General features: G+C 38.9%; 1 protein-coding gene across 24 annotated transcripts in view; it reads left to right on the top strand.

Annotated features, from left to right (window-relative positions):
* DLG2 (discs large MAGUK scaffold protein 2) overlaps positions 1-26,532 on the top strand; it is a 1,027,768-nt gene that overhangs the window by 257,246 nt on the left and 743,990 nt on the right. For 2 of the 24 annotated variants that reach the window (XM_068662710.1, XM_068662231.1), the window contains exon 1: positions 3,245-3,310. The exons of 20 other annotated variants lie outside the window; for them this stretch is intronic. In XM_068662710.1, the coding sequence (XP_068518811.1) occupies positions 3,260-3,310 (51 nt within the window). In that variant the 5' untranslated portion in view covers positions 3,245-3,259. Of the gene's footprint in view, positions 1-362; positions 891-3,244; positions 3,311-26,532 lie in introns of those variants that run through there. 2 more of the 24 variants (XM_068661822.1, XM_068662320.1) reach the window with 2 other exon arrangements.

Genomic DNA, 26,532 nt, shown 5'->3' with positions numbered 1-26,532 from the left:
ACATCCTTCTCCAGGATTTTCCTGCTTTAATTTTAAATTTTCTCTGTGCTTCTAATCCCAGCAAGAAAGCAAGCAGTTTGAAACCTATGTCCAGTGTTTTAACTAAGAGCACAATGCAATACAGGATCTTTAGAAGTAGACCGCTGCATTTTTATTAAATGGGAGTGAAGGAGTAGGTGGGACTTTTTATTTAAAAATAGATTAGCACAGGGGACTGAACTTGCATTTGAGGAAACGTTAATAAGCCAGCCAGCCATTGTCCTTAATCAGAGACTGTATTTGTAAGTAGAACATGTTGAATCTGTCATGATTGATGACGTTGTCTTTGTTAAAAGGGATGCTGCATCTTTAACAAGAACAGACAGAAACAGTGCAGAATCTACAGTAAATTTGAGAATTGGCAGAGAAACCTTTCTTCATTTTCTATGTATAACGTTTGTAAAATATTGAAAAGAAAAACATCAAAGCCAGGGGGAAATATAAGTAACTCGCTGCTTACATTTTAATTCCTCACCTTTCCCCTCTGGGTGAGTTCCCCCTCCTTTTTCCCCCCTGAATTTAAAATGCTGGAAGGAAAAGCAACTGAGGTCCAAGTTTCAGACGCTGAATTCTCTGCTAATTGAAATTACTGGGCATATTGCTATATATAGTCGATGAAGAGATATGTAGCTTTCATTCAGTGCCTTCAAGACATGTCTTTTTGTAGTCAGAAAAACAGAGATCAATGCATTTTCAAACTGACAGAGGGAACGGATGCTCCTTAGTAGCACATGCTCGGGATCGTGTGTGTACCGTTTGTGCAGAGCAGAGACGCTGAATACTGGTCCATATGCTCCTTGTTTACTGCAATGTTTTTTGCATGTTACTGTGCACTCCGGACTAATGTGAAGGTAAGAGAAGACGAGACAACAATTTGGCAGGAATGTACATGTAAAACCAGCTGCAGAAAATGTCTACCTTGTGTTGCTGAGGACTTTGGAATTGCTAGCTGAACAGGCATATTATTACAGGTGGTTGTGGAGGCTTTGTTTTATCGTTGTCTGTGTTGCTAAAGCATAGGAGCATGTTTTAATTTTGCAGCATAGTGACCTTCAGTTTTTAACTGCTTGCAGCTCAGGTTCTAGGCTTGTATGATCTGATAAATATGTTTTGTTACTGTCCAGGTAGGCCAGAGACAAGAAGCCAAAGGCTGTTTGTGCAAAGCTACATTGCTGTATATAGGATAAGAATTCCTATACTCTTGTCCCCCATGCATCCTCCAAGTGATGCTGCTTGCATGCTTTCTTGTTGATTACTTGTCTGAAAATCGGGGTCTTGCTGCTGTGTCTGGTTTTGGCTTTGTGTCCTGATTTGTTTCTCACTGAAACGAAATGCTTACAAACGAATTATAAGCAATGTCCTAAGAAATAAACAAGAGATTATTACTGCAAAGTGTTACAGAAAAATGCCAGCTGGCAGCACTGGTCTCAGTAGCTATTAACCAGCGTTTGTCACTCATCTCAACGTTTGCTTGCTCTGTTAATTAATGTCAGAACTTCAATATAAGTTGCTGGATGTATTACCTTCTCTGCAAGTAGGACAATATTAGCAGACAGGATCATTGGCATTGAATTGAGCTCTAAGACAAGCTGTGGGCCAGCTGTGGGAATCCAGTTGCATAATTTAGATGAATTACAGTCCTCAGTCAACATATTGGGGAGGTACTTTCGGCATTCTGGCTCTTTCAGGTTCAGATGAGTGTGTCTGTCTGAGAAGGAAAGCGCTGGGAAATGATGGCTAAACTGTTTTACCTGGAGAAATACTTGTAAAGGATATTTTGTTTTTAAACTGTTTTAAGCATGCCTCTGAATTAAAGTGAGTTTTCTGTATTTGCACTTGTTTTGGTAATAATGAACTTCACATTTGCTTATTAGGTGAAAATAATTTAAAGGCTATTTGATTACAAAGTATTTTGCTTTAGAAGCTCACATTCTAAAAATCTGGTCTTATGTAGGTGGTCAAAGTCTGTACTGCTGGTTGCTGTACTGAATTGCTAAGCTTTCACAGGTTATTACTTTCTAATTAACTTTTGCAATTCACTTTTTGTGTCTCTTCTGAGGTGGAAGGTGAAAAAGATATTTTCTTTGAATATATGGATAGCAAGCCAAGAAATACAGGTTAAAACTTTTAACGTTGCTGCCTTGTTAAAATACAGCCGTTGTCGTTTCCTTATGCTTTCCCTATAATGTTTTTGGCAGGTTAGTAAATCATATCCACATTATAAGCCCTGTGTTCTGTGCAGTAAATTGTCAATAAAGAAATGTTTTGAGACCAACCATTCTTTATTGTTCATTTCGTCCCCCAGCCTGCAGTACTGTGCTGAAGGTGTTCTACTAAAGTGGGTCTGTTGTTGAGCAATGATTTCTCAGTCTAAATAAGAATAGGTACAGGAGAAATTTCAACATGACTCTTTTTACTGTAATTTCCAAGAGATACCTTATCAGTAAGTACCACAGCAACTGTTAGGATTCTCACCGGTTTAACTTCTGAAATGTTTTTGCTTTCATTCATAAACACAGAAAAAAAAGTGAAAGGTTTGTACTAGCCCAAGTCTGATGATTGTTTGGATAAGATAGCTTTAATTTGTTGGGACTTTAGCTGTTAAATGTCTCTGGAATAGTTGTTTGAGATACAATATCAACATACTGACTGTTGTTTACATGATGTTGTTCTAATGACATTGTCCTCAGTTGTTCTAACTTCATCTAACCCATCTGTTTTCAATGTATACATTGGTCATCTGCTTTCCAAGATATGCACTGGGGTATAATAACATAGACAAACCGTAAACTTTGCACATCCCTGGAGGAATTGCCCAAGTATGGCAATGCCACTGACATCTTCAGCAATTCCTAAATTATTTTTTCTGACATGAAAAATTACTTATTAAATAGGAGTTAATTGAAAGGTGCTCCTCATGCCTGGTCAGCCTAAAATGTATTACACAGTGTTTCTGAAGAACTCTGTTGCTTTTAACTTGGTTGGCACTAACATAAGCCACAGCTTTATGGGTGGCCAAAATAAATGAAATACATTATAAAACATCTGTTTTGAGTTTTGTATTTTTCCCCTTTTAAATGGGTGGAAAAATCTTAGTGGTTCTCAAATATTTTAGTCTTTAAGTCATAAGATAGAATTAAACTATAAGTACAGGCTGTAACAGGAAATAGATTCGCTTGCCCTGGAAAGTGAAAAAGAAAAGCAATTGGGTCTGTTTCTGATGGCAGCTGCAGTTTATGGCTTTAGAGAAAGCAGATTTTTCAAGTTCAAGGTAGGACTCTTGCTTCTTGATTGCCAGTCTATCTGAAACTGCCCGTGTGAAGTTGGTTGGCATATGCAGACTTATAAAAAGAAAAAGAGGTCTACCCCATGCATTCTTAATCAACGTCTATTTTTACAGTTAACTAAAGAATAGCACAGACCACGAACACGTACCTGCCTGCGTGAGTAACTGCTTTTCCCTGCCTGAGCAGAAGCAAAGTCAGTGGTTTTAAAAGGGAGAAAGATATCTGAGAAGTTATGAGCAAAATATCTTTATCAGAATTTTTCCAGACCTACACTTTAAAAATGAAATTCAGCTTGAATTTTTAAAGAAAATAATCTAACTACTGCTTACCATTTCCTGTTTATGAGATACAATATTATTAAAATACTGTATTTTAAACTCATCTCTTTCTCTTTGTGCATATATACACAATTTTGTACCTCAGTGGAAGTTAGCATAAATAAACGCAGAAGTCAGTGACTTATAATCTAAAGGCAGTGCCTCCAAGATCAGAAGTGTTCTTGTATAAATGTGCCCCAAAAAAGTGATCTCCCACTATCTGTGGCAGTTAAATATGTTATGGTATTTTCTGTGAAACTGAGTCTCAGGAGCAGATTGTAGCAGGGGGCTGCCCAGTGTCAAATGTTTGAAGTTGCAATTGTGCCCACTGTGTATTGAAAATACTTTCTGTATTTAAATGCAAATGATTTTAGTGGTTGCCATTAAAAACTTTTGGTTCTTGGCATAGATAAGTATTTCAAATTCTCTCAGTATTAGCAGTTTTTCTTGTAAAAATATGGGAAACGTTGCAAATATTTAAGTTGCACAGCCTGAGACAAACTTAAAAAACTTTTTTTGGCCAGGGTCTTGTTTTTCTTGAAGGTCTGAAAGAGTTTTTCCTTCCCCTTCCCTTTATGAACAGTATGTGTAGTTCTGATGGATTTTATTGTGAATCTGGGCTGCTATTTCTGGCTGGCAGTTTGAGGGTCTTACTGGAGGCACAGCTGGTGCTTCTGGGAATTTGGGAAGAAGAGCTGATTTCTTTCATTTGTACTTTAACATGGGACTTGATGTGAGCACTGGGTACCTCATTCTCAGCAGCAGTCAGCACTGGCTTTGGGGCCATCAGAGCTAAATGTAAAGATCATGTGGGTTTTGTTATGAATTCAGATCCATACCCTTTGAAGTGTCAAAGGTTTCCCAGATTAGTTCAGCAGGAGTTGAAGGCTGTCTTCATACTAGCAGGTATACTTGGCACCTTACTGAACTGCGCTCCTGCCTGAACACTGGGTTAACTAAGCACCTTTCTTTGTTCTGACTGCAAACTTTGGGTCACAGTGGTTGTGATAGAAGTATTCTACATACATTCCCTTGTATTCCCTTCATACATTCCCTAGCCTGTGCTTCAGCTAAAAAATCATGCTAGCCTGACAAATCGTAATCATGATACAATTTATAGCTGAAATTTTGACCTATGAATTGTCACTTTTTGAGGATCTCAGATGATGAAGAGGACCTGTCAAAGGGGGAAATGTTGTATGGCCGGGGCCCATGGAGGATGCTGGAATCTTGTATCCTTTAATCCTTTAGCTTACTCTGTTTGTCTTCTTGTCCCGCCTGCGTTTCAAAACCATAAGTTATTATCTTAACTGAGCAGCTTCCAGTTGCAATGTTATCTTGTGGGTTAATAAAGGCAGAAGAATCATAGTAATAAATAACAGTGTTTCGTTACCAAAAGCCATGAAGCATTGCAAAAGCCAACTGAGCTACCAACTTCTATGTTTTTACATGAAGCCGTAATTTCTTCTTAATACCTAATATAAATCTACTAGAAAAGAGTAGATTTTGCTTAGATATTAGGAAAAATTCTTCACTCAGAGGGAGGTGAGGCAGTGGAGCAGGTTGCTCAGAGAAGCTGTGGATGCCCCATCCCTGGCACTGTTCAAGGCCAGACTGGATGGGGCTTTAATCAACCTGGTCTGGTGGGAAGCCCATGGCAGGGGGGTTGAACTGGAGGGGCTATAAGGTCCCTTACAGTCCAAACTATCTTCACATGATTCTGTGAATTCTCCCTCTCTTCTAGTATGCACTAATGATTTCTCCACATAATTGTGTATATTACATATATCACCACCTGTTCCAAGACTTGTTCTGTTCTTCCAAAGGAAGTCGTGATTCTATGATTCTATGAAAAGAGTTTCTGAATGTTTCAGACTTGGACCTATATTGCCAAACCATGTTCTTCTGTAGACTTATGGTGTTTGCAAATGGGGGATAAAGTTAGGCATTTATAGAGAAATCAAAGAGATTTGGGCTCACAACTCTCACAGACTTCCAGACATGGTCCCTGTTTTCTTGTGCATATTTTCCTCCTTTAAGTCTTCTACCACACACCACCCTCTAGCACCTCTTTACTAAGTGAAGAACAGTTCAGAAGTCACGTGAATGGCTTTGATGTAATATTTTAAAAGAAATAAACAAGAAAGACTGGCTTCTCACTTTCTCTAATTTAATTAAAAATTACTCTTCAACTGTTCTACTCAGGGGAAGTTTTTTTATTTGAGTTTATTCCTTTTTGTAAGTCTGATAAAGTCTGACACAGTCTGACTCAGTGTACTCATACCAGCATAGTCATAACAATAAATCAAGTGGCAGGTCAGAGCATGGTTCCTCTAGTACTGTAGGACACCAAGACAAAATGTAGGTTAGTACTAGAAAGCAAATAAATTTTGTGTGGAATTTCTACCCTAAAAGATTTGATGTGAGGAATAGGATAATCTTATGTAGGTTGTGAATATTTAGTTGAATTTCTTTAATATATTTTGTTGTCTGATTATAAAATGTTTGCCTAGACTATAAACTAAGCAAGACCATGAACTTTTTATAAGGGATTTGTCTAACAGCTGTGGGATATGGCCATGAGAGCTAAAAACAACTGAGCTGTTTGTATTGCTGTTATCCTTTTAATAAATAAATAAATAAAAATTAGTGAAGAGAGAACTCATTGTGAAAAAAAGGGGTTACTGATGCCTTGGACAAGTTCCTACAAAGAGAGCTCTGTCAAAATTACAACAGTAATAACACTGCAGCATTTCTTTCTTTTGGTAGCTTGCTGTACCTGTTACTAAAATATACTGCTACTGCCCACACTTATGGGCAGGAAGATAAAGTTCTCATTTATGGCCTAGTTTTTGCAATCACACCAGTGTTGTTAATAGGAGATCTGAATCAAGTCTCACACAGTTCAAACAGTAGTTCTTTCCACTTAAGAAATGCATAATTTGAATCCTTAAGGTTGATTTTTCAACCTCTGAAATCAACCTTGCCCAGATTTGCAAGCATTTGTAATACCTAAGTATGTACTTTACCTCTCCACCCAGCTGCAAGTGTTGATTTACAGTACATGGTCATAACAAGCAATAAATGAAAGCAGTAATTAGAGTAAATTAATAACACAGCAGCAGCTTTGGTTTTCTGGATATAGTAAGATTGGAACTATACTTAACCTATATGCCAGAATAATATTCCCTGAAAGGCCATTATAAATGGGTGAATTGGTACAGAGATGCTAAGATGATGAGCACAGTATAAGGAATTAAATCCACTACTATGACAGAATTCCTTGTGAACATTAAGCAAATACGAATATTACGCTATGGGTATATGGGGTACTTTTATAAATTTAGAAGAGTTGGTCACAAAAATATGGGCTGGAAGATACGGAAGTTGGGCACTCTTCATTCTTCATTCAGAAATTTCTGGATACATGCTAGTACCAATAAAATTATTTCAGTTCTATTTTGTATCTCCCATTTTAATGTGGGCTCATTAGAGCTTATCTGATATGCTATTCTTATCAGAGATATATAATTGGCCTTTTTGTTAAGGAAGAATTGAAAAGATCTAGGAATCTAAGCGTATTTAAATTTGTTGGGTTTTTAATATATGCAACTAACTAGAATATAATATCATGTCTCTATTTGACAATTTTATGTTTATATAAAAGTGATGAAAAGTGAAATACTATGCTGTTAAATCACCACTGATAGGCTTGCCCTGAGTACTAAAGATGCCAGTGCCTCTTTGATTTTTATGAGATTGCAGAGAAATTAGATCAACAATCTTGACAACAATGCTGCATACAAAATGTTGGACTCAGGCAAAAGAAAGGTTTTCTTTTTCTTGGGAAACTGTGACTCCTATCACCATGATGGAGAGAAGTGCAGAAGACTATTAATCAATGATGGATGGAGCTGATAATAGCTAGCAGCAATTAAAGGTTGCCCACCAATGTCTCATGATTAGATTCTGTCTACATATGCTTCTAACTTCATCTTCCCTCTGTACCACTTGCTCACACTAAGTTGGATAAAGATATTCTGGGTTCTGTGGTTGAACGGGTGTTGCATTTTCCAGGGCTAGTCTTCACAGGTGTGTCCTCTCTTACCGCTACAGTATGACAGTATATGTATTTTGGACATGCTGAGATGTGTTCCTATCCTGTCCCCCATATTTTTGGCACAGGGTGAATGTATAAAATGATTGTACATCTGCTCTGGGAGGAGGAAATCCCCACTATCTTCTTTCCATGCTATCCTTACAGACAGCGAGAGACAAGGGAAGTGTCTTTTGGGTGTAGAGATGCCAAAATCAAAAAGAATTTTTCAGTTGTGGACACACACTGGTGAAATGAACTCTGGAGCACATTCAAGCAGTCTGCATTCCACCTGTGTCCCAGTGCCAAAATAGTGAGTGATAACTATGGATTAATGGCTAGTACAGAAACTCCATAACAACAACATTAAAAAATTACTAAAAGTGTAGCCATCTCTGTTTTCTCAGGGGTGGCTGATTTTTCCTTTATGTCTCCAGAAAGAGCTGAGTGTTAGTGAGCAAAATAGTATAAATTCTCCCAATAACTGTGCAGCTTCCAGAGTTCTTCTGGAAAGACAAGTAGAATAAAATCTGAAATCCACAAAAGCAAATCAAAGAAACCTAAGCACAAGCATTTTTTTCATTTTTTTTTTTTTGTCTCATCTTCACCAAAGCAGTAAAACCCTCAAATTTCAAATTGAAATCTCTGAAGAGAAGTAATTGGAAAGGCTTGCCTTCCTTTGATGGCACAAAGGATCGTTAAAACCTTAGGAAAGGAGGATTAACTGTAGGAGTAAAACTCCAAAAAGCATTTTCATCCAAGTTGCAGGACAGATGAAGAAAAATATGATAGTTACTTCAGACATATCTGGAGATATTTTGGACAGGATTTTCAGCTTGCTCCAGATTTGTTTTCAAAACTTCAGTTTTCATTTGGAAACAATAATAAGTGGCCAAGTTTTCAAGTGAGACAGAACAATCATAATTAATCTAGTCTGATAGCGCAGACTGTAATACTATCATGAATTGTTTCAAGGATACATCTGTTGGCACCTGCCATACCTTTTAGAAAAAGAAAAAAAAAGTTTCTGTTGTGTAATTTCTGATGAAGAAGAAGCTTTCACAAGTGTATTATTCCAGGGGTTAATCAGTCATTTGCAGATGTATGACATATTTTTAGTCTGAATTAATCTAGTCTTGGCTTTCAGATTTTGGGTCACTTTCATTTTTTTTGCTACATTTAAAACCACTGGACTGAAGTCCACTGGTCTGAAGAGTCCACTGCAAAGGCTTATTCCCCCCACATTGATCTAGACTGTGATGAAGGCATCACCTAATCATCTTTTTGACTAAGTAAATTAATGGTGCTCCTGGCACCTTTTACTACAAAGCACAATTGCCAGCACTCTCACCCCTCACATGACTTGCCTTTTGACTTGTCTTTGAGGTCTTTTTGAGTCATTTCCAGTTCCACAGCAGGCTTCTTAATCTGTGCATGCCACATGTGCAGCCTCAGAACAGTTGCAGCCCCATGCAGAGGTAATAAATGTCCTAGCTCTCACTAAAGATACCTGTGTGTATGTCCAGGGTTGCATCAAGCTCGTCAACCACGTTGCTGCACTGGGAGTTCCTATTCTGGCCTCTATCTACCAGAGTTCCCATCTGCCTAATAGCAGACCCTGCCTCTCTGAAAAGTTCCTGTGAGTAAGGTTTGCTTTCTTTATTCCTAGACTTAGGACTTTATTGCTGTCTGTATTAAAGAATACATTGATCAGCAGCAGTGACCTGTTCTCTGCATCGTTTACCACAATACCTTTTTTCTGTCATTGCTAAATCTGATCAGTAGTTCTCCCCGATTGATCAACATTTAAAAAGCACCAGTCCCTGAGGAGCCCACTAGACAAAGCTGATGAACTGCCCTGTTTGCAATTACACTCTGAATCCTGTCAGTTAGACACTTTTAAATCCATTTAAAGTGTGCTATTTTGATTTTGTTTTTAATAAAATGTCATACAGTACCATGTCAAATGATTTACAGAAGTCTAAGTATATTATATCAATATTGCTACCATTGTCAGCCAAATTTGTAATCCCATCTGAGAACAGATAGCATGTTAGTTAGTTTGACAGTATCTGTTTTCCATTAACCTGCCATTATGTATATTTCTTTTCTTCAGATCTTTGCTAATATGTATTTTATCAGCAATTTCATGTTAATTTCCTGAAGAAAAAAAAAAAAGGAAAAAAAAAAAAAAAGAAAAAAAAAAGGCATAAATAGCATAATAGAAATTGCAAGAAATGAATCTCTTAACCCCAGACCTTGCTCATGTCCCTGTTTAGAAATATCAAAAGTCAGGAACTGTTTTGAAAGGTTGATCTTGCAAAACAGGGATCTCCCAGATAAAATGGAAAAGTGAAGAGATAAATTATGATGAAAACAAAGCTTCTGTGGAAGATGTGGTTTGTTTTACGGGACCTAGTCCACTGGTTGAAACAGTGGAAACACTTTTAGGTGCATGCTGCCCTTTTGTTTCACTTATATCCTTAGATTATCATAGCTATGATCAAAGTTAGTAACTCAGTAACTAGACATTATATGAAGCATAATTTTATTAGAAATAAAATCACATTACATAGGCCCTTTAGAAAAGGAAAATGTTAAGACTTTGAAAGATTATTTCATTTCTGCTAGAAGATTCATGAAGAAAAAAACTGAATTATTGGGAAGAAGTCTAACAACTCATTGAGAGCTCATCAGTGCTTTCATATACTTCTCTCCCTGTGCACTTTTCACAGAATCACAGTGTGGTTGAGATTGGAAAGCACCTCTGGATCCATCTGGTCCATCCCCTACTCAAGCAGGGACACCCAGAACAGGCTGTCCAGGACCACAACCAGGTGGTTTCTGAAGATCTCCAAGGAGGAGACTCCACAGCCTCTCTGGGCAGCCTGTGCCGGTGCTCCATCACCCACCCTTCCTGATGTCCAGAGGGAACCTCGTGTGCTTCAGTTTGTGCCCACTGCATCTTGTCCTGGAACTGGGCACCGCTGAACAGAGCCTGGCTCTGTCCTCTTTGCACCCTCTCTTCCAGTATTTATAGACATTGATGACATGCCTGCTAAATCTCTTCTCTAAGCTAAAAAGTGGCAACTCTCTCAGCCTATCCTCACAGCAGAGATTCTCCACTTCCTTGATCATCCTGGTGGCCCTTCACACTTTCTCCACTATGCCCAGGTCTCTTTTGTACTGGAGGCCCAGCAATGGACCCAGCACTCCACATGTGGCCTCACCAGTGCTGAGCAGAGGGGTAGGATCACCTCCCTCAGCCTGCCAGCCATGCTTTGCCTCATGCAGCCCAGAATACCATCATCAGCATTGGTATTGGTTCCTTCTTAGCGGTAAGGACCCATTGCTGGCTCATGTTCAGCCTGGTGCCCACCAGGACTCCAAGGCCCTTTTTTGGGAGCTGCTGCCCAGCTGGGTGGCCCCCAGCATGTCCTCATGCTTGCGGCTGTTCCTCCTCAGGGGCAGGGCTTTCCTCTTTTCCTCGTGAACATAATGTTTTGAGATGTTATTAATTTCTTATGAAAACCTGTTTTTTTGTAGTGAATCAGGTGGATACATTCATATATCTCCTGTAATGCTTGAGTTCTTAAAAGAGGGGAGAGGAAGGACACATACTTGTTTCTAACCGTGTGCATAACAGGAAAGTGAATATAAGGCATTTTGCCTTTCAAGCAAGAGAGCAATCTAAAGAACTCAGGTGGCATTCAGCTCACTTAACTTTAGACATAACCAATGTAAACATCTGTATCTAGTGATTTCAGGCTCCCTTTAGTGTCAGTAGAGAGGAATTGTCTCTTCTGAGGCATGATTCATATGACCTAGTTTAAATATCTACACGGGGATGAGATTAATTGTGTCCTGAAAGTGCCAGTTTCTCTCCATTTACCAGAGAGAGCTTAGGTGACTAGCTGAGAAGTAGGTCTCTGTTGTAGACGTGTCCATCTGGTCAAACTAATACCATCCTACAAAGCAGCAAGGATGGGATTGCTAATGTTGGTCAGGCAGGTTTTTTTTCTCTTTTTATATGTAACAGAAGGAAGACATAAAATTGTGGGAGGAGGAGCAAACTGTTGTGAAGGGTCAGCCAAGACACCCTGGAGACGAGGCAAGAGCAAGAGCTAGCAGGACAATGAGATAATCTGATTTGTTTTCCTTTGTTTTTGTCTCAGTTCTTGCTTCTAAATTACTTAATTAATATACAAAAAATAAGCAGTGAGTAATTGAACCGAGCTGTTTGCAGCATGTTTCTCTCTTGCCCAGCTGGTACATCAGGCCATTATTTCAATGATGTTCAATTGTTATATTTTATTTTAGTCACTTAAAATTATGTGAGATCAAACTGAGGAGAACACACTTAGGTCAGGCTCTTTTCTAAGAGCTGTGGCGCTTTTGTAGAGTAGGCAGCTGCTGCAAATGCATCAGAAAAAGAGAGATGGGCCATGTACATCAAGTGAGATTTGACTCTCATGTCAGACAGCAAGATTTAAGTATTTTTGAGACAGGGGATCTTCCTCTGAGCTTGGTCTCTCTGAGACAGTAAAATTAGGTAACTAGGGAAACCAATTCAGCTTAGCTAAAATAAGACACTCACAGTTGCCCAGCTGATTGGTATCATAAAACTCAAAAGGGACCTAAAACTATAGGATCATCTCAGGGGTAAACATAGCTAGAAATGTAAGAAAGACTGAGCATGGGTGCAGAAGTGTAAATGTGACCCTAGAAGACCTGAACTGCTTCCACTGATTCACCATAAAATGCTAATAGAAGTAATGGAGACACTAATGTATCTTAGGGGGATATTTTGTGAGGATTAATTAACAAATATTTGTACAATACGTCCACTGTACATTTGCCATGTCTCTATAAGTGGTAAAATTAGCAAGCAATTCAAGTGTCAGGGACTGTTTAAGATAATTACCAACTTGTCAAAAGTTGTCAGAAGCTGGTTACTAGGGGATTTGTGAAGATCTAATTACCATTAGCCATCTGACTGAAACATCTAACTTGACCCTGAGATTACCCTCTAGCTAGATTTAAATGTTGACATGATCTTCTAAACAGATCAACTTTCACAAAAGTTTTGACATTTAAGTGAATATTTATGTCACTCCTTCTCACACAGAAAATGCAGTATTTCTCAACTTAAGAAAGAGCTCAGAGTTAAATGCAACCTGTAGGTAGTTGCTATGTAATTGTTTTTAATGGTATTAAGCTAAGGGAGAATGTTTGCTGTCTTCTGTCTTTATGGGAATTCCTACATTTAATACAGAAAAGTTTTAAAGATTTTTTGACAGGCTAATAAATCATGAATGGATGTATTGCTCCCTGTCAGGATGTTTTTGCACAAAGCAAGATGAAACAAAGATGAAAAAGTATTTTTGTGTCGTCCATAGCTGGTGGCAAACATCAACTGTAACAGAAGAAAAAGAAAAAAAAAAAAAAAAAAAGAGAGAGAGAAGAAAAAAGGAAAATTAAAAAAAAAAAAAGAAAGAAAAAAAAATCTAAAAAAAAAAAAAGAGATAGAGAGAGAAAAGAGAAAAGGAAGAGTTTTCCCAACAGCCAGACAGGAAGAGAAGTGGTAGGGGTATCCCCAGAAGGGCATTCCCTACTTGGTGTCTTCTTCAATGCATCAGGTGTTTCCTGAGTATCTTTTCCAGATGGCTTCATAGTTTACCAGCCTCTTCCTTCTTTCTTTATCAGCTTTGTGCATGTACTGTATTGGAAACAATTAATTACTGTCTAAGGACTACTTTTTATGGATACTACCATCATCCCTAGTACAAACCAGAATCTAGGGTCCAAGGAGTAGAAAATGGTGAGGGGAAGCAAAACAAAAGCAATTCAAATGCTGGAAGACAAAAGACAAGGTACAGCAACCAGGGGTGGTAGGTGGCATGCGTCAAAGGGAAAAGCTGGCTGCAGCCTTGCACATGAAGGGCTGCAGAAGCACCATCCTGAATGTTGTGCAGATTAAGGCAATGTGTAACCTATAACCAATTTTGTGTTGGGAGGAGAATAGAAGAGAAAGCAATTGTAATAACTTTTCCAAATTAATGACTACACAGACTGCTTAACCCTCAAAGGACAAGGCCCCTCAGCACTGATGTTGCAATTAACTATGTAGAACACCCCCTCATCCCCTCCTCAGGACCCCAGAAGCAATACCTCTTGTTTCTCTTTGCAAACTGTAAACAGCAATGAGTCACTTCTGGGTTTCCCTGCCTTATTCTGATCTTATTTGTTTCAGTTTTATTATGTCTAAATTGCATCTGCCATGACTGTCTCTTTTTCACACATGTACAATCTCTCCACAACTGACATTTGATGCTAGTTCTTGGCTTCACATCAAACTTATCTATGGAGCAATACCTTTCAACACAGTCTCTGATTCCTCCAGTGATATTTTCTCATTGAAATACTGCCTGTTTCTCTTGCAGTGCATATCATTCAGTGGGTACCTTGGGAAAGAGCTCAAAAATTGCTACCCTTACTGTTTCAAATCTTCTAGATCTTCTTCCAAGGTTTTATTCCCCACTTCCCCCCCCACCCCCCCATTTATTTTTTTTTTCCTTTCTGTGGCTCTCAGAAACTGACTGCTGTACCCTCTGAGACTTTGATTTTATATAGTGAGTTTAAGGCAATGCTATATCAAAACAATGCTCTATCCATGCTACCTCAATGCATTTCTTATTGAAGAAAATTATAGCAGAAAGGCCAAGACAATAACAGGTTCTAATTTTGGACCCACACCCATTGTAGGGTGGTTTTCAGTGCTGTGGTGGTGACCTCACTACAACATTCCTCCAGCCTTCATCTCTAGCCCAACCCTGGGCCCACTGTTTCTCCTTCTTCATCATTTCAGTGAAATGTGCCACTGTGCCCTTTGCCTTTCCCTCACTATACTGGTACAGCATATCACGTCCATTCTTGCATGAGCCTCTAGTAATAGAACACCTCACCAACTGTAAAACATCATCCCGTGTTTTTTAATTTTTCCCATATTCAGCTATTGTTCCCCTCAAATAACTAAGTTCCTTTGCTGATGTCTTCTTCCTGACCATCCGGGAAGACTTTATTTTGCTCTGTTTAATCTCTTCTTCCAGGGAAGAAGTTTTGTTGCTCTTCTCCCTTTCTTTAACAGGAAATACCAATTCCTGGTTAAATTAAAAATAAATAAACAGGAGGCATTTTCCCCCTTTCTGTAATTACTTTTTGGATCCAAAATGTTATCAGTCTAGAGCAAGAGCAAACCTACAGTACCTATCTGAAAATTTATCAGCTCTTCTTTATATGAAGGTCACTAGCGAATAAAGGCTTTCAGGATTGGAGATTTTAAAGATTAAGTCTGTTATGTTTTGTAAGTAGATGAATTAACAGGTCATAGCACTAAGCAGTACACTTTCTTCCTGTCTTGAAGTTTTCCTACACTTTCCAACAAAGGGACCTTCAGTGAGGCTGAAATGCAACACTCCTAAGGCTGATGAAAGGAGATGTTATTGAAAGCAATAGCCCATCAGCGGATCTCAGTGACAATATACTGGACGCTGAGTGTTTGGAAAGACTTAAAAAAAAAAAAAAAAAAAGGAGGAAAAAAACTAGAAAAGTGACATATGATTTCAAAATATGGGCTCCATGCTCCAAAGTACAAACTAAATAACTTATTCTACTGTTGTTCTGATTTCTTGCCCCTTCTTTTGAAGCAGCTGGTACTATTCTCTGCCAGACACAAGTCAATGAATAAGATGATTCATGAGTGTTATAATAGTAATTAGAAAAAAAAAAAAAAGACATTGTAAGAGCAGTGCTGTAATTTAATCCTTCAACAAAGATCTTATGAAATTAAGGTTTGGATACAGGAGCAAAGTATCTCTGGCCTCCATTTCTCTGAGGGATTTTGTAACTTCTGGTATATTTGGCTTCAGTTTATCTTTCTGTTCCTCCTGTTTAAGTGTCTGGCAGAGGGGCTTCTGAGATTTTCTTATCTACCATAACCACAACTGGTTGAAAATACAGCCCCAACCATGTAAGAAAACTATTGTATCACTAGGAATATACTGGAACAAGAATGAAATGTAGGTGGCAGCGAGCATGACTTCAGAGTGCATGCAAGTTGAAATTGCATTGAATATTGGCTTAATGCCTCCAAATTGCAAATGCATTAAAGGCAACCCAAGAAAGATGTTTTTTCTAGCTGAGAAATAAGTGGAATTTGCCTTCAGAAAAACATTTCTTCATGTGAAGATCATCCAAACAGTTACAATCTGAGCAATGTTGTTTAGAAATCACTTTAAGTTTCCTTGCTGTTGCTGACAGACAGATTTTGCTCAGGCTGTTGTGCAACAGCTGTTGTCTTAGACATGTACATGCATGTTTATATTGTGAGATATAATCAGGTATGGCCTGAAAGTAGAGCAGTACTTTGCCTGTGATTTTACCATACGTTCACACACCTGGCTTTCTACTGAAGGTTACTGTGGAAACTTAAATTTAAAGAATTCATGGAGATCTGCATCACTAACTTTCTTCTATGTATAGCTTTTTGTTGCTGAGACTTCAGGTAACTGTGTTTCTCATACTGCATATGAGAACTATACTGAAAGAGGCTCTAGCGTTGTAGTTGAGCTTCTCTTATTTGAGTAAACTTATATTTTCCTGATTTTCCCAAGACTTGGGTAGTTCCTTCTGTCTGGAGCACCCATCTGAAGCAGCAAAAGGAGGAGATATCTGTCAAAGTACTTTTTACAATTGTCTACAGATCATTACAAGAACCCCTTGGTCAGCACAAATTTTGTCCATCCTTGTTCATTGGCTTTGTACCTTGCATCATCTATTCCTTCTGAATCTTGTTCATTGTACAGTGTTTGATTTTACTGAGTTAGTCTCTCCAGTGCTGGTTTAACCACTCGTATGAATTTTACACCACACATTAGAACATGATAAATAAATAAGCAAAATGTGTGGATGACACTAAAGCACCAAAAATCTTAGGAGCACAGAGAAGAAAAAAATCCCCAAACTTGCTGTCTTTCATGATACCGTTCCATGTAAGGATTTGAGACAAGAAAGCCCTTCTCAAAACATTTATTTAAAAAATGGGTGAAAACATTCATGGTGGAAACAGAAAATTGAAAGGATTTAAAACACCAAAGTGCAAAATTCTGTTCCACAAGAAATAGTAGCAGGTTTGGTGATTAAACAGGATTATGCTACATGTAAGAAAATAATACTTATTAAAATTTTCTTCTGTCACATTCCCAAATCTTCCGAGGGTGTTCTAGAGTGTTTTATGTGAATGGAAGCTTTTAAAATTCCTGTGTGTAGGATTGGTTGAGCACTCTCACGTGCACACACACCAAGAAGTGTTACAGTATTACAGCCAAAGTGTTGAACTGAGAAATACAGTACCTTTACTCAAGGGTCAACTCATTTGCTGCTTTTCCATGAAATCATTATGGTTACTTTGACTGAAATTTCTACATCCAGAAAATGTCCAGAAAAGAGAGCTAGAGCTGTGCAGATCCTTACAGTCTTCAAATTAATTGCATTTGTTCTTAAATTAATACAGATGGTACCAGCTGTAATTAACATAATATTTCTATCAACAGAGAAGAACATCAGGATCAATCAAAGAGCATTCAGAGTAAACAGAAATCTTTCATAGAGAAATTGCATGTGTTTGTGAGTTTTACACAACCTTTCCTGGACCTCGTTCCTTCAGCAAGGTCTATCCTTGTATAGCTCAGCAGTAATTTATTTAGTTATTTATTTTTCTGTAGTGATCTAATCCCAGGACACCTTCTATCACCTTTTATCAGTGAAAACACCTTTCACATGATAGCTAACCACAAAAAAAAAAAAAAAAAAAGCACTATGTGAAAATGAAGCCCAAGTGGTTATTACAGAGAACAGCTGTGAGTCTTTTCAGTTGGAGAGTTTTATCTGGAGGCAGCATTTATCCATGCAGATGGTTTCATGGGCTATGAAAATGCATTAACGTACTTAATGCAAGACATGACGGTATTACAAAATGTTCATTATTTGTCTGGAAGAAGGAGAAGAAAACTTGGATGGAATCAAAGCCTTAAACTGTTATGGTGAAAAATGAACTACACAGATCATCTCTAGAAATTGTTGATAGTAATTGTCTGTGGAGAGAGATTAAATCTCTCCGTGCTAACACATTTGGTAGATAAGCTCCAGTAGAAACCTGGTTGGGAACCTCTAGCAACAAGAGCTTATTTTTTACTCAATGTGAAAAATGCCAATTGTTCCTCAAGTCTGAATCCTAGGTCATTATAGTTTTATGAAGAAGTGCTCATGAAATTAAAATAAGCTCTTCACAGAGATTTCAAAATGTAATGTTTCAATAGGTAAGGAAAGAAATGCTCTACAAACATTAACAATAAGTTAATGTAGAATTAAAACATCTTTTAGTGACTACTTTGATGAAATCCTCATCCTTTCTGTGTCTGCAGCACATAAAAATACCACTGATGTTATCGAGCCCTCAAGGCTTTTTTTTTTTTTTTTTCCTGCTTTGAGAAGATTGCAAAAGTCTTTGTAGAAGACAACTGTCACTGTAAACTCTGTGGAAAAACAACCCACAGCTCTGCAAAGATTTCCAATAGCACTGGGTGGCTGCTGTATGCTCCAAAGCCCAAGGCTGTTAGCTACACCAGGTTCTTTCCAGCTCTTTGAGTAGCCTAGGACCAAAAAAGCACAAATATAAATGAAATTGCTTTATTGCCCTGCTGCTTCTAGGTTCCAGCTTCTAGCTTATACTGGTTAGAATATTGCCAGAAGTCCCTGTAATATGTAATTTGCAGTATTTTCATTACTTCTTTTTCATACTGTTTTGCCCACTATATTAGATAGAACAAATTGCTGATTTAAGCCATGAATATTACTGTAACATGCTTTCTATTTTTCATTATTTGGATTGCAACTTATTACATCACCATTTATAGATATATACTGCTTCACATAATTAATTTTACCATATGTGACCATAATACAAACAGAAAAGGAATGAAGGCAGCTACATGCTGTACTCAAAACTGTGTCTTCTCAGCAGAAAGGATTTGTTCAGGTTCTTTCTGTTTCAAATGCCTGTGATTTCAAGGTTTATTCACAATGCTTATTCACCCCAACATGCCTACTTGTTATGCAGAGTGTGTGTAATTCCACGTTCCTAATCCAGAAAACAGAAGCAGTGTGGATTTATAAGCAAAGTTGACTCGGTAAGAATGACACCTTCTAAGTCAAGAAAGCTGTTGCTTTGATATATTCCGACTCACAGCTGCTCACTTCAGTGGTGAAAATCCATTTTTCATTGCTTTTTGCTCCTGTTAGACCTGCTGAGCCAACACAGCTAAATGAGAGTGAGGAGACACCTCTGTCCCATTTCACGCGTCAACTGAATTGTTTCCTATGGCAAGTTCCTGCTGAGAATAACAGGGGTCCTGGAGGTGTCACATAGGCACAATTTGAAGTTTGTAGGATTGCTCTGGTGTTGTACCAAAGACCAACGGCAGCCAGTACAACATTTATTAATGTGGGTGAGTCTCTGAGGTCTGAGCTAGGGATAGAAGGACACAGAAAGTGCATTTCCTCTTTGCAAATGGAGAATGTCTGCTTCAGTCAGAGAATAATATCATGATACCCCATAACACCATTTTTGCAGTCACTTTTCTTTTTGTGAAGTCAATATCTTTTGAAGACCACAGTTTCTTCCTTTTTGGAAATATCTCAGTTGTTCACTCTACTTTTAGATCACATTATGTTGTGAAACTTACCTTTAAAGGTGTATATCATAAATCATAAAATATATTCTAGCTAGATAAGAAAATTGATGGTGATAAACAGTAGTAGCACATAACAGAATTAGGAATGATGAATATTAGTAGCAAGATTCGTACGTGATTTCACATGTGTACCTAGTACTTATGCCAAATTGAATCTACCTTAAAATAACTAATTACTCTACATTTGTAAGGTAAGCAACATTTTAAATTGTCTATTGTTTAAATTGGTAGCTATAGGCTAGGCTGAAAGGCAACTCTGTAATTGCTGCTATGACTCAGACATTGTAGTAGATAGGCAATTAGGTTTGGTTTTCTTTCAAAGCCTTTTCCAGCTCTGACTTTCTTTATAAGAGAGTGTAAAGAAGAGGAAAAAATGCTTTTTTTCCTTCGAACAGTACCATCTAGAGAATAAGGAGCCTGTAGCAGTTTCGCCCTGATGGGCAGCTGAACTCCACCACTACTCTCCGTATTCAAAGGAAGAGCATGAGAAAATATGATGGAAAAAGGCTCCAGGGCTGAGATAAGGACAGAGAGATCATTCACCAATTACTGACTTAGCATAGGGAGATTAATGTAATTTATTGCCTATTGCTGATGGACTACAGCAGTGAGAAATAGAAGCAAACTAAAAACACTTCACTGCTGTCCACCCCTTTCCACCTCCTCCCCCCTTAGTGGTGCAGAGGAATGGGGAATGGGGGCTGTCCCTGGCGCTTCATCTTTGCAGCTCCTTCACGATCACTCTCTGTCCCTGCTCCATGTGGGGTCCCTCCCACGGGATGCCATCCTTCCCAAACTGAGCCTGTGGGGGCTACCAACAGGCTGCAGCTCTTGAGGAACTGCTCCCATACGGCTCCATACCACAGGGTCCATCCCGCAGGAGCAAACTGCTCCAGTATGAGTCCCCCACGGGTGGCAGCTCCCCCCAACCCCCCTGCTCCTGTGTGGGCTCCTCTCCACGGGCTGCAGCTCCAGCCCAGATCTTGCTCCTGCGGGGGCTCTCCATGGGCCGCAGCCTCCTCCAGGCCACATCCACCTGCTCCACCGGGGGCTCCTCCACCCATGGGGGGGCTGCAGCGTGGAGATCTGCTCCATGTGGGACCCATGGGCTGCAGGGGGACAGCCTGCTCCACCAGGGGACTCTCCTCAGGCCGGAGGGGAACTTGTGCTGCGTGCCTGGAGCACTTCCTGCCCTCCTTCTGCACTCACCTTGGGGGCTGCAGGGCTGCTTCTCTCCTAGTTCTCACCCCTTTCTCCCAGCTGCTGTAGCACAGCAGCATTTTCTTCCCCCTTCCTTAACTCTGCTCTCTCAGAGGCCCGACCAGTGTCACTCATGGCTTGGCTCTGGCCAGTAGCAGGTCCCTTTTGGAATCATCTGGAACTGTCTCTAATCTGGCAGCTGATGGGCTCTGCACACAGACACCACCCCTGCAGCCCCTGCTGCCAAACCCTTGCCATATAAAGGCAGTACAGAACCTAAGTAAAGGAAAAGTTTTACTAATATGTTAACACATCTATTGAAATACCTGTGATTACAAAATTTAGGACAGCTCAGCAGTAATATATAGAGTTATCTATACTTCTTAAAGCTCATCCAATCAGTAGCTTACTACCTGAACTCTCTCATGTTATTTTTCATTCTATTTCTAACAGAATCTTTTTGATCTTTAAAAAAATAAATAAATAAATAAATAAATAAAAATTAAGATTTTGCTTGCTTTGCCCCAAACTTTAAAAAAATCTTACTATTCAGCCTAAAATGGTGCTCAGAATAGTTGAATCACCTCCATAAAATTATTATTTTTCTCTTTTATTTCTTTCTGGTTTATAATTTATACTAACTTTTGATTCTACAAATTCAGCTTGAATTTTGAAACTCGCATTACTACTGAAAGAGATTTGATGAACTGGAATATTTCAGTCCTTTGATGGCAAAAGTCAGCTCACTGTCCCAGTTACACTCACTTAGAATCGTAGAATCATTAGGGTTAGAAAAGACCTCCAAAATCATCTGGTCCAACCATCACCCTGCTACTGATGTCACCCACTAAACCATGTCCCTAAACTCCATGTTCAACCTTACGGTGACCCCACGACCTCCCTGGACAACCCGTTCCAATGCTTGACTACTCTTTCTGAGGGGAAACGTCTCCTAATTTCCAACCTAAACCTTCCCTGACACATCCTGAGGCCATTCTGTCTAGTCCTATTACTAGCTACCTGTGAGAAGAGGCTGACCCCCAGCTCCCCACCATTTTCTTTCAGGTAGTTGTAGAGAGCAATAAGGTCTCCCCTGAGCCTTCTCTTTTCCACACTAAACAAACCCAGACTTCATTCAGCAATGCTAGAAATGCCAAGATTTCCTACCTACCAACTCAATCTGATTGCTAGGAGGAGATATATTGAAGAAAAATATTATTTTCATCACATTATGAGTCCATTTTACCCTAATCACACTTTCCATACAAGTATAGAACAGTAGACTGAATTTTTGATTTTATTTGAAAACTTGGTAAGATGTTTCCAATGCATAATTCCAGCCATCTTCAAGTAAACTGAGAAGCCTACGTTAAGACCATAGGCACTGTAAGATCCCTTTGAAAGGAGACACTCGGCTATAAAGGACAGTTTACACTAAAGCAGACACTGGGTAACACCAGTTTTTTTAGCTTGGACTTCTCACTTAAATCTTTAAAGGTAGGTTGAATTATTTAGGCTTCTTATTAAATCTCATGGTAAATAAAATATTTCCTTCTCTGAACCAAGATCAGATATGTGAAGTTTCTCACTCTGCTTGTCAATAAGTGAAGTTTGTTAACTCCCACAGTTAGAGGCATTTAAACTGGATTCAGGCACCACCATTTCACTGAAATGGTATATTGGTGCCTGCAGCTGCTGTTTATTTATTTATTTTTTTTGTTTATGTATGCTTTTGTGGAAAGATGGAGCATCAGTCTACATTATGTACTATGTGGCAAAAGGGAAGCTTATAAATAGCTGAACAAGAATCTTGTAAAATGGTATCTCTAGGGAAGAGGATTTACAGGGTATATAACTTTGTTTCTTCTGCCTGTTATGTTTTGCTGCTACTATGAATGAAATATGAAATATACTTTGTTCATTAGGACAAGATGATGGAAAAAGTCTAGGTTCATTTTGTACGAATGATTCTGTGTATCTTTTGCAAGAAATGGATGGCTATCCTCGTGTCTTTTCATTTTGCGAGTGATTTAACAGGTTACATCCTTCAAAAAAGGAACAAGAGATGGCACCTTTCTGAAAATTAACTTCTTTAAAGATAACTAGTTCTTTTTCAGGTACTTTGTCCTCCTAAATAGAATTGTAAAATGGAATAACTGGTAATTGAATTCCTGATTAAGGAATAGCCTTTTTTCCCCCATTTGTACTGTGGCTGGATGTGAGATTTTGACACTCTAAAGACACTAGATACCTGTTTTACTACAACTGTTACTGTCAGTGTTCTTATTGGTGTTTTATTAATATTGCTGTATTACTATTATGCTTTAGTATTTTTAAGTACTCAACTTTCTAAAAAGCAAAAAACAAGCATACTCTCTAATTCACTTGATCTTTCAGCTCAGGTCATGTTAGCTTTAATGAGAATCAACACTTTAGGTATCTTAAGTAAGGTAGCTCTTAATTGCTTGTCATTAATATAGCCATTTTTAGATTTTAGGATTCTTCCTGGAACCTGCATGTATATATGTGAATATAAATAATATTCCTTGGCAACTTGGGCTTGGTTTGGAACCAGAATGTCAGTCATTCAGTAAAAAAACAAAACAAGAGATGCAGATGAATGTTAATCATTAGAGGAAGACTCAAACTCTTCAGTCTGCAGAAAAGTAGAAAAAGGTGGAAGATATTTGGGTTTCATAGTAGCTTCATCTTTTTTATTGGAATCATAGAATGGTTTGTGTTGGAAGGGACCTTAAAGATCATCCAGTTACACCCCCTGTGCCACTGACAGGGATACCTCCCACTAGACCAGGCTCAAAGCCCCATCCAGCCTGGCATTGGGTGCTTTCCAGGATGAGACATCTACAGCCTCTCTGGACAACCTGTTCCAGTATCTAGACAACCTCATAGTAAAGAATTTCTTCCTAATATCTCATCCAAATCTACCCTGTCCTAGTTTAAAACCATTACCCCTTTTTCTGTCACTACAGGCTCTAGTAAATATCTCTCCTTATCTTTCTTACAAATCTCCTTTAAGTATTGAAAGGCTGCTCTAAGCTGTCCCTTGACCATTCTCGTCTCCAGGCTGAAAAAAAACAAATCCCTCACCCTGGCTTCACAGATGAGGTGCTTCAGCCCTCTGATCATTCTTGTAGCCCTCCTCTGAACTCAATCCAGCAGCTCCATGTTCTTCTTGTGGTGGGGGCCCTCAAGCTGAACACAGAGCTCCCAGTGGGGTCTCATGAGAGCAGAACAGAGGGAGACAATCACCTTCCTTGTCCTCTTGGCCACTCTTCTGTTGATGCAGCACAGGTTGCAGTTGGCTTTCTGGGCTGCAAGCATGTGCTGGTGGTTGATATGCAGTTTTTCATCCATGGTGCCTTGAGTCCTTCTCTGTGTGGCTGCTCTCCACCCATTTTTATCCTCCAGTCTGTTTGAGATTGCCCTGACCCAGCTGCAACACCTTGCACTTGGTTTTGTTGAACTTCATGAGGTTGAAATTCATGAGGTATAGGAACTGTGTGCATACTAATCCACCATGGTCGTTTCTTCTTCACTAGAGGTACAACTACTTTCATTTGGGACCTGTCGTGGCCTCAGAGATGAGTCCTGTAGCCTACTGAGGAAACAAAGAAATAAAAGACACAGCAACATGATAATGGAGGAAAAGTGAAGGTGGCACTTTCTACCTGCAGGACTGGCTGCTCCATGGCTATTCCATATATTGTACATGGAGGAATGGATGGTCCAGATCACACCATCATCTGCATGCTCTGCCTTTGAATGTAGATACAGCTGGGCTGTTACTGAAGTTCCTAAATGACTGCAGTTTTCATCCAGATGTTTAAGGAAAATGAGTTTCAGTTTGCATTTCCTGGCTGTAAGCTGCTGTGGGCTTGGAGTCACTGAAGAAACCCCACACCTTGTGTAGTGGGGTTGGAAGAGATAGTGTCCTACTTGCATTTCAGAACTCGGGAGTTTGGGTTCTTTTTGTGTGTGTGGATTTTGTTTTCCAAGCAGAGCATCCTAGAAACAATATATATAGAGAGAAAGATATATATATATATATATATATATATATATATATATATATATATATATATATATAATTTTTTTCTAAGTGATTTTAGCATACTAGCTATGGGTCTTAAGCAAAGATAAAGACTGTATTCCAGAGTTTGGACTTTTGTAATCACCTCTGCAACCCCATCCTCATGCATAATTGAACTAGCCATCCTTATCAGATATCATCTCCATGGTAAAAATAGCTTGGTTGTTTTCCTTCTACAGAGACAATATCCATTAAATGAAATAAAACAAAATAAGTGAAGTCATGTCTGACAGAATTGGTATCACCCAGTTGTACTTGTCCTGTGTAAAAACATTTTTTTACAGAAAGCATTTGCTCTTGCATATTTCTGTGCACTATAAAAGTTAGCTATTGCTGCTGGGTTCACGGCAGGCATTTCAGAATTGAAAGGATATTTTTCTCTCCTTTATGTCTTCAAGTTGGGTCCTACGGCGTGCTCCCACCTTTAAACTACATATGTGCCAAAGTTCTCCTGGCTTCCATCTATACTGAGGCTGGTATCACAGGGTTACACCTTTTCAGTGGTTTTCCTCCAGTAACTCAAACAACTGCAGCTGAAACCTGGGGACAGCTTTTCTGCTTTGCCTTGTTCCCCTTTGTATTTACCCCTCCAAGCAACAGTAGGGAAAAGAGGGATACTCTTCAGCAGTCATGCAGGGAAAGCTGCTGTCTTCCCACAGTAATGAAGGGTTAGTTCAAACTGTTAATATTTTACATTACAGAATTGCAGTTGCTATTATTAACACTGTTATCCCCAAAGATCACAGATTTGACAGTCTATGTTTGTACTGTATTTGTTTGCCTTATTTAATCTCGGGTTCATGTACTGCAGCACAGAGCTCCAAGAAATGACATCCACAGTAACTCTGGACATGGGATTTAACTTCAAAGAAATCTCTACTTTGCCTACAGATTTCTGTCCCTGGCAAGTGAGCTTTCTCCAGCCTTGGGACACTATTACCCAACTGATATCCATGTCATGCTCAGGGTGTTATTTCAGCAACAAACTCAGGCTCTGAGGTAATTGGATATATTGACATACTATATGAGTATTGTGGAAGATACTGGTGGTTTATCCAGAGAAAAGAAGGATGAAGTCAGACATTGCCATCCAATGAAATGAAAAGAAAAAAAGAGAGTGAATTACTTTTAACATCAGATAGAGCAACTGGCATGCATTGACCTCTCCAAAAGTGAAGCCATGAGCAAAGTGTCTTTTCATATGAATGCCTGCGCTCCAGGTGTTTATGGGAAGATGAAAAAATTTCTGAAGAATTTTCTTTTTAAGAAAGGGGTGGGGGAAAATTATCTCAAATTTCTCTATCCTCAAATATTTTATTTTATTTTATTAAAAATCTTCTGTGGATCCTTTTTTCTCCCAGCACAGGAACAATTATCTGTCAGCTGAAGAGGTTTTCTCTCCTTGACAACCAGAACAAAGTATCTTGAACCAACAGTGTCTGCTTACCTCTGGGGCAGGATTTGGGACTTGCTGTTGTATGAACTGTGAATGTGTTATTGAGCAGTGCGTATCTGGAAAGCCTTCATCTGACTGGCAGGGCATGTCTGAGCCTTAGAAAAGACAGCAAAGTATTTGGATTGATTTTCATTCTAGTTTTACTAGATGGTCAAGCCTGTATACCCACAGCTATCAAATAGAAAAATGGAGCTCCTGTAATAGTCATTTATTTAT

The sequence above is a fragment of the Anas acuta genome, chromosome 1, assembly GCF_963932015.1.
Source record: "Anas acuta chromosome 1, bAnaAcu1.1, whole genome shotgun sequence".
Classification (NCBI taxonomy): Eukaryota; Metazoa; Chordata; class Aves; order Anseriformes; family Anatidae; genus Anas; species Anas acuta.
This window is presented reverse-complemented; position numbering and strand designations above follow the sequence as displayed.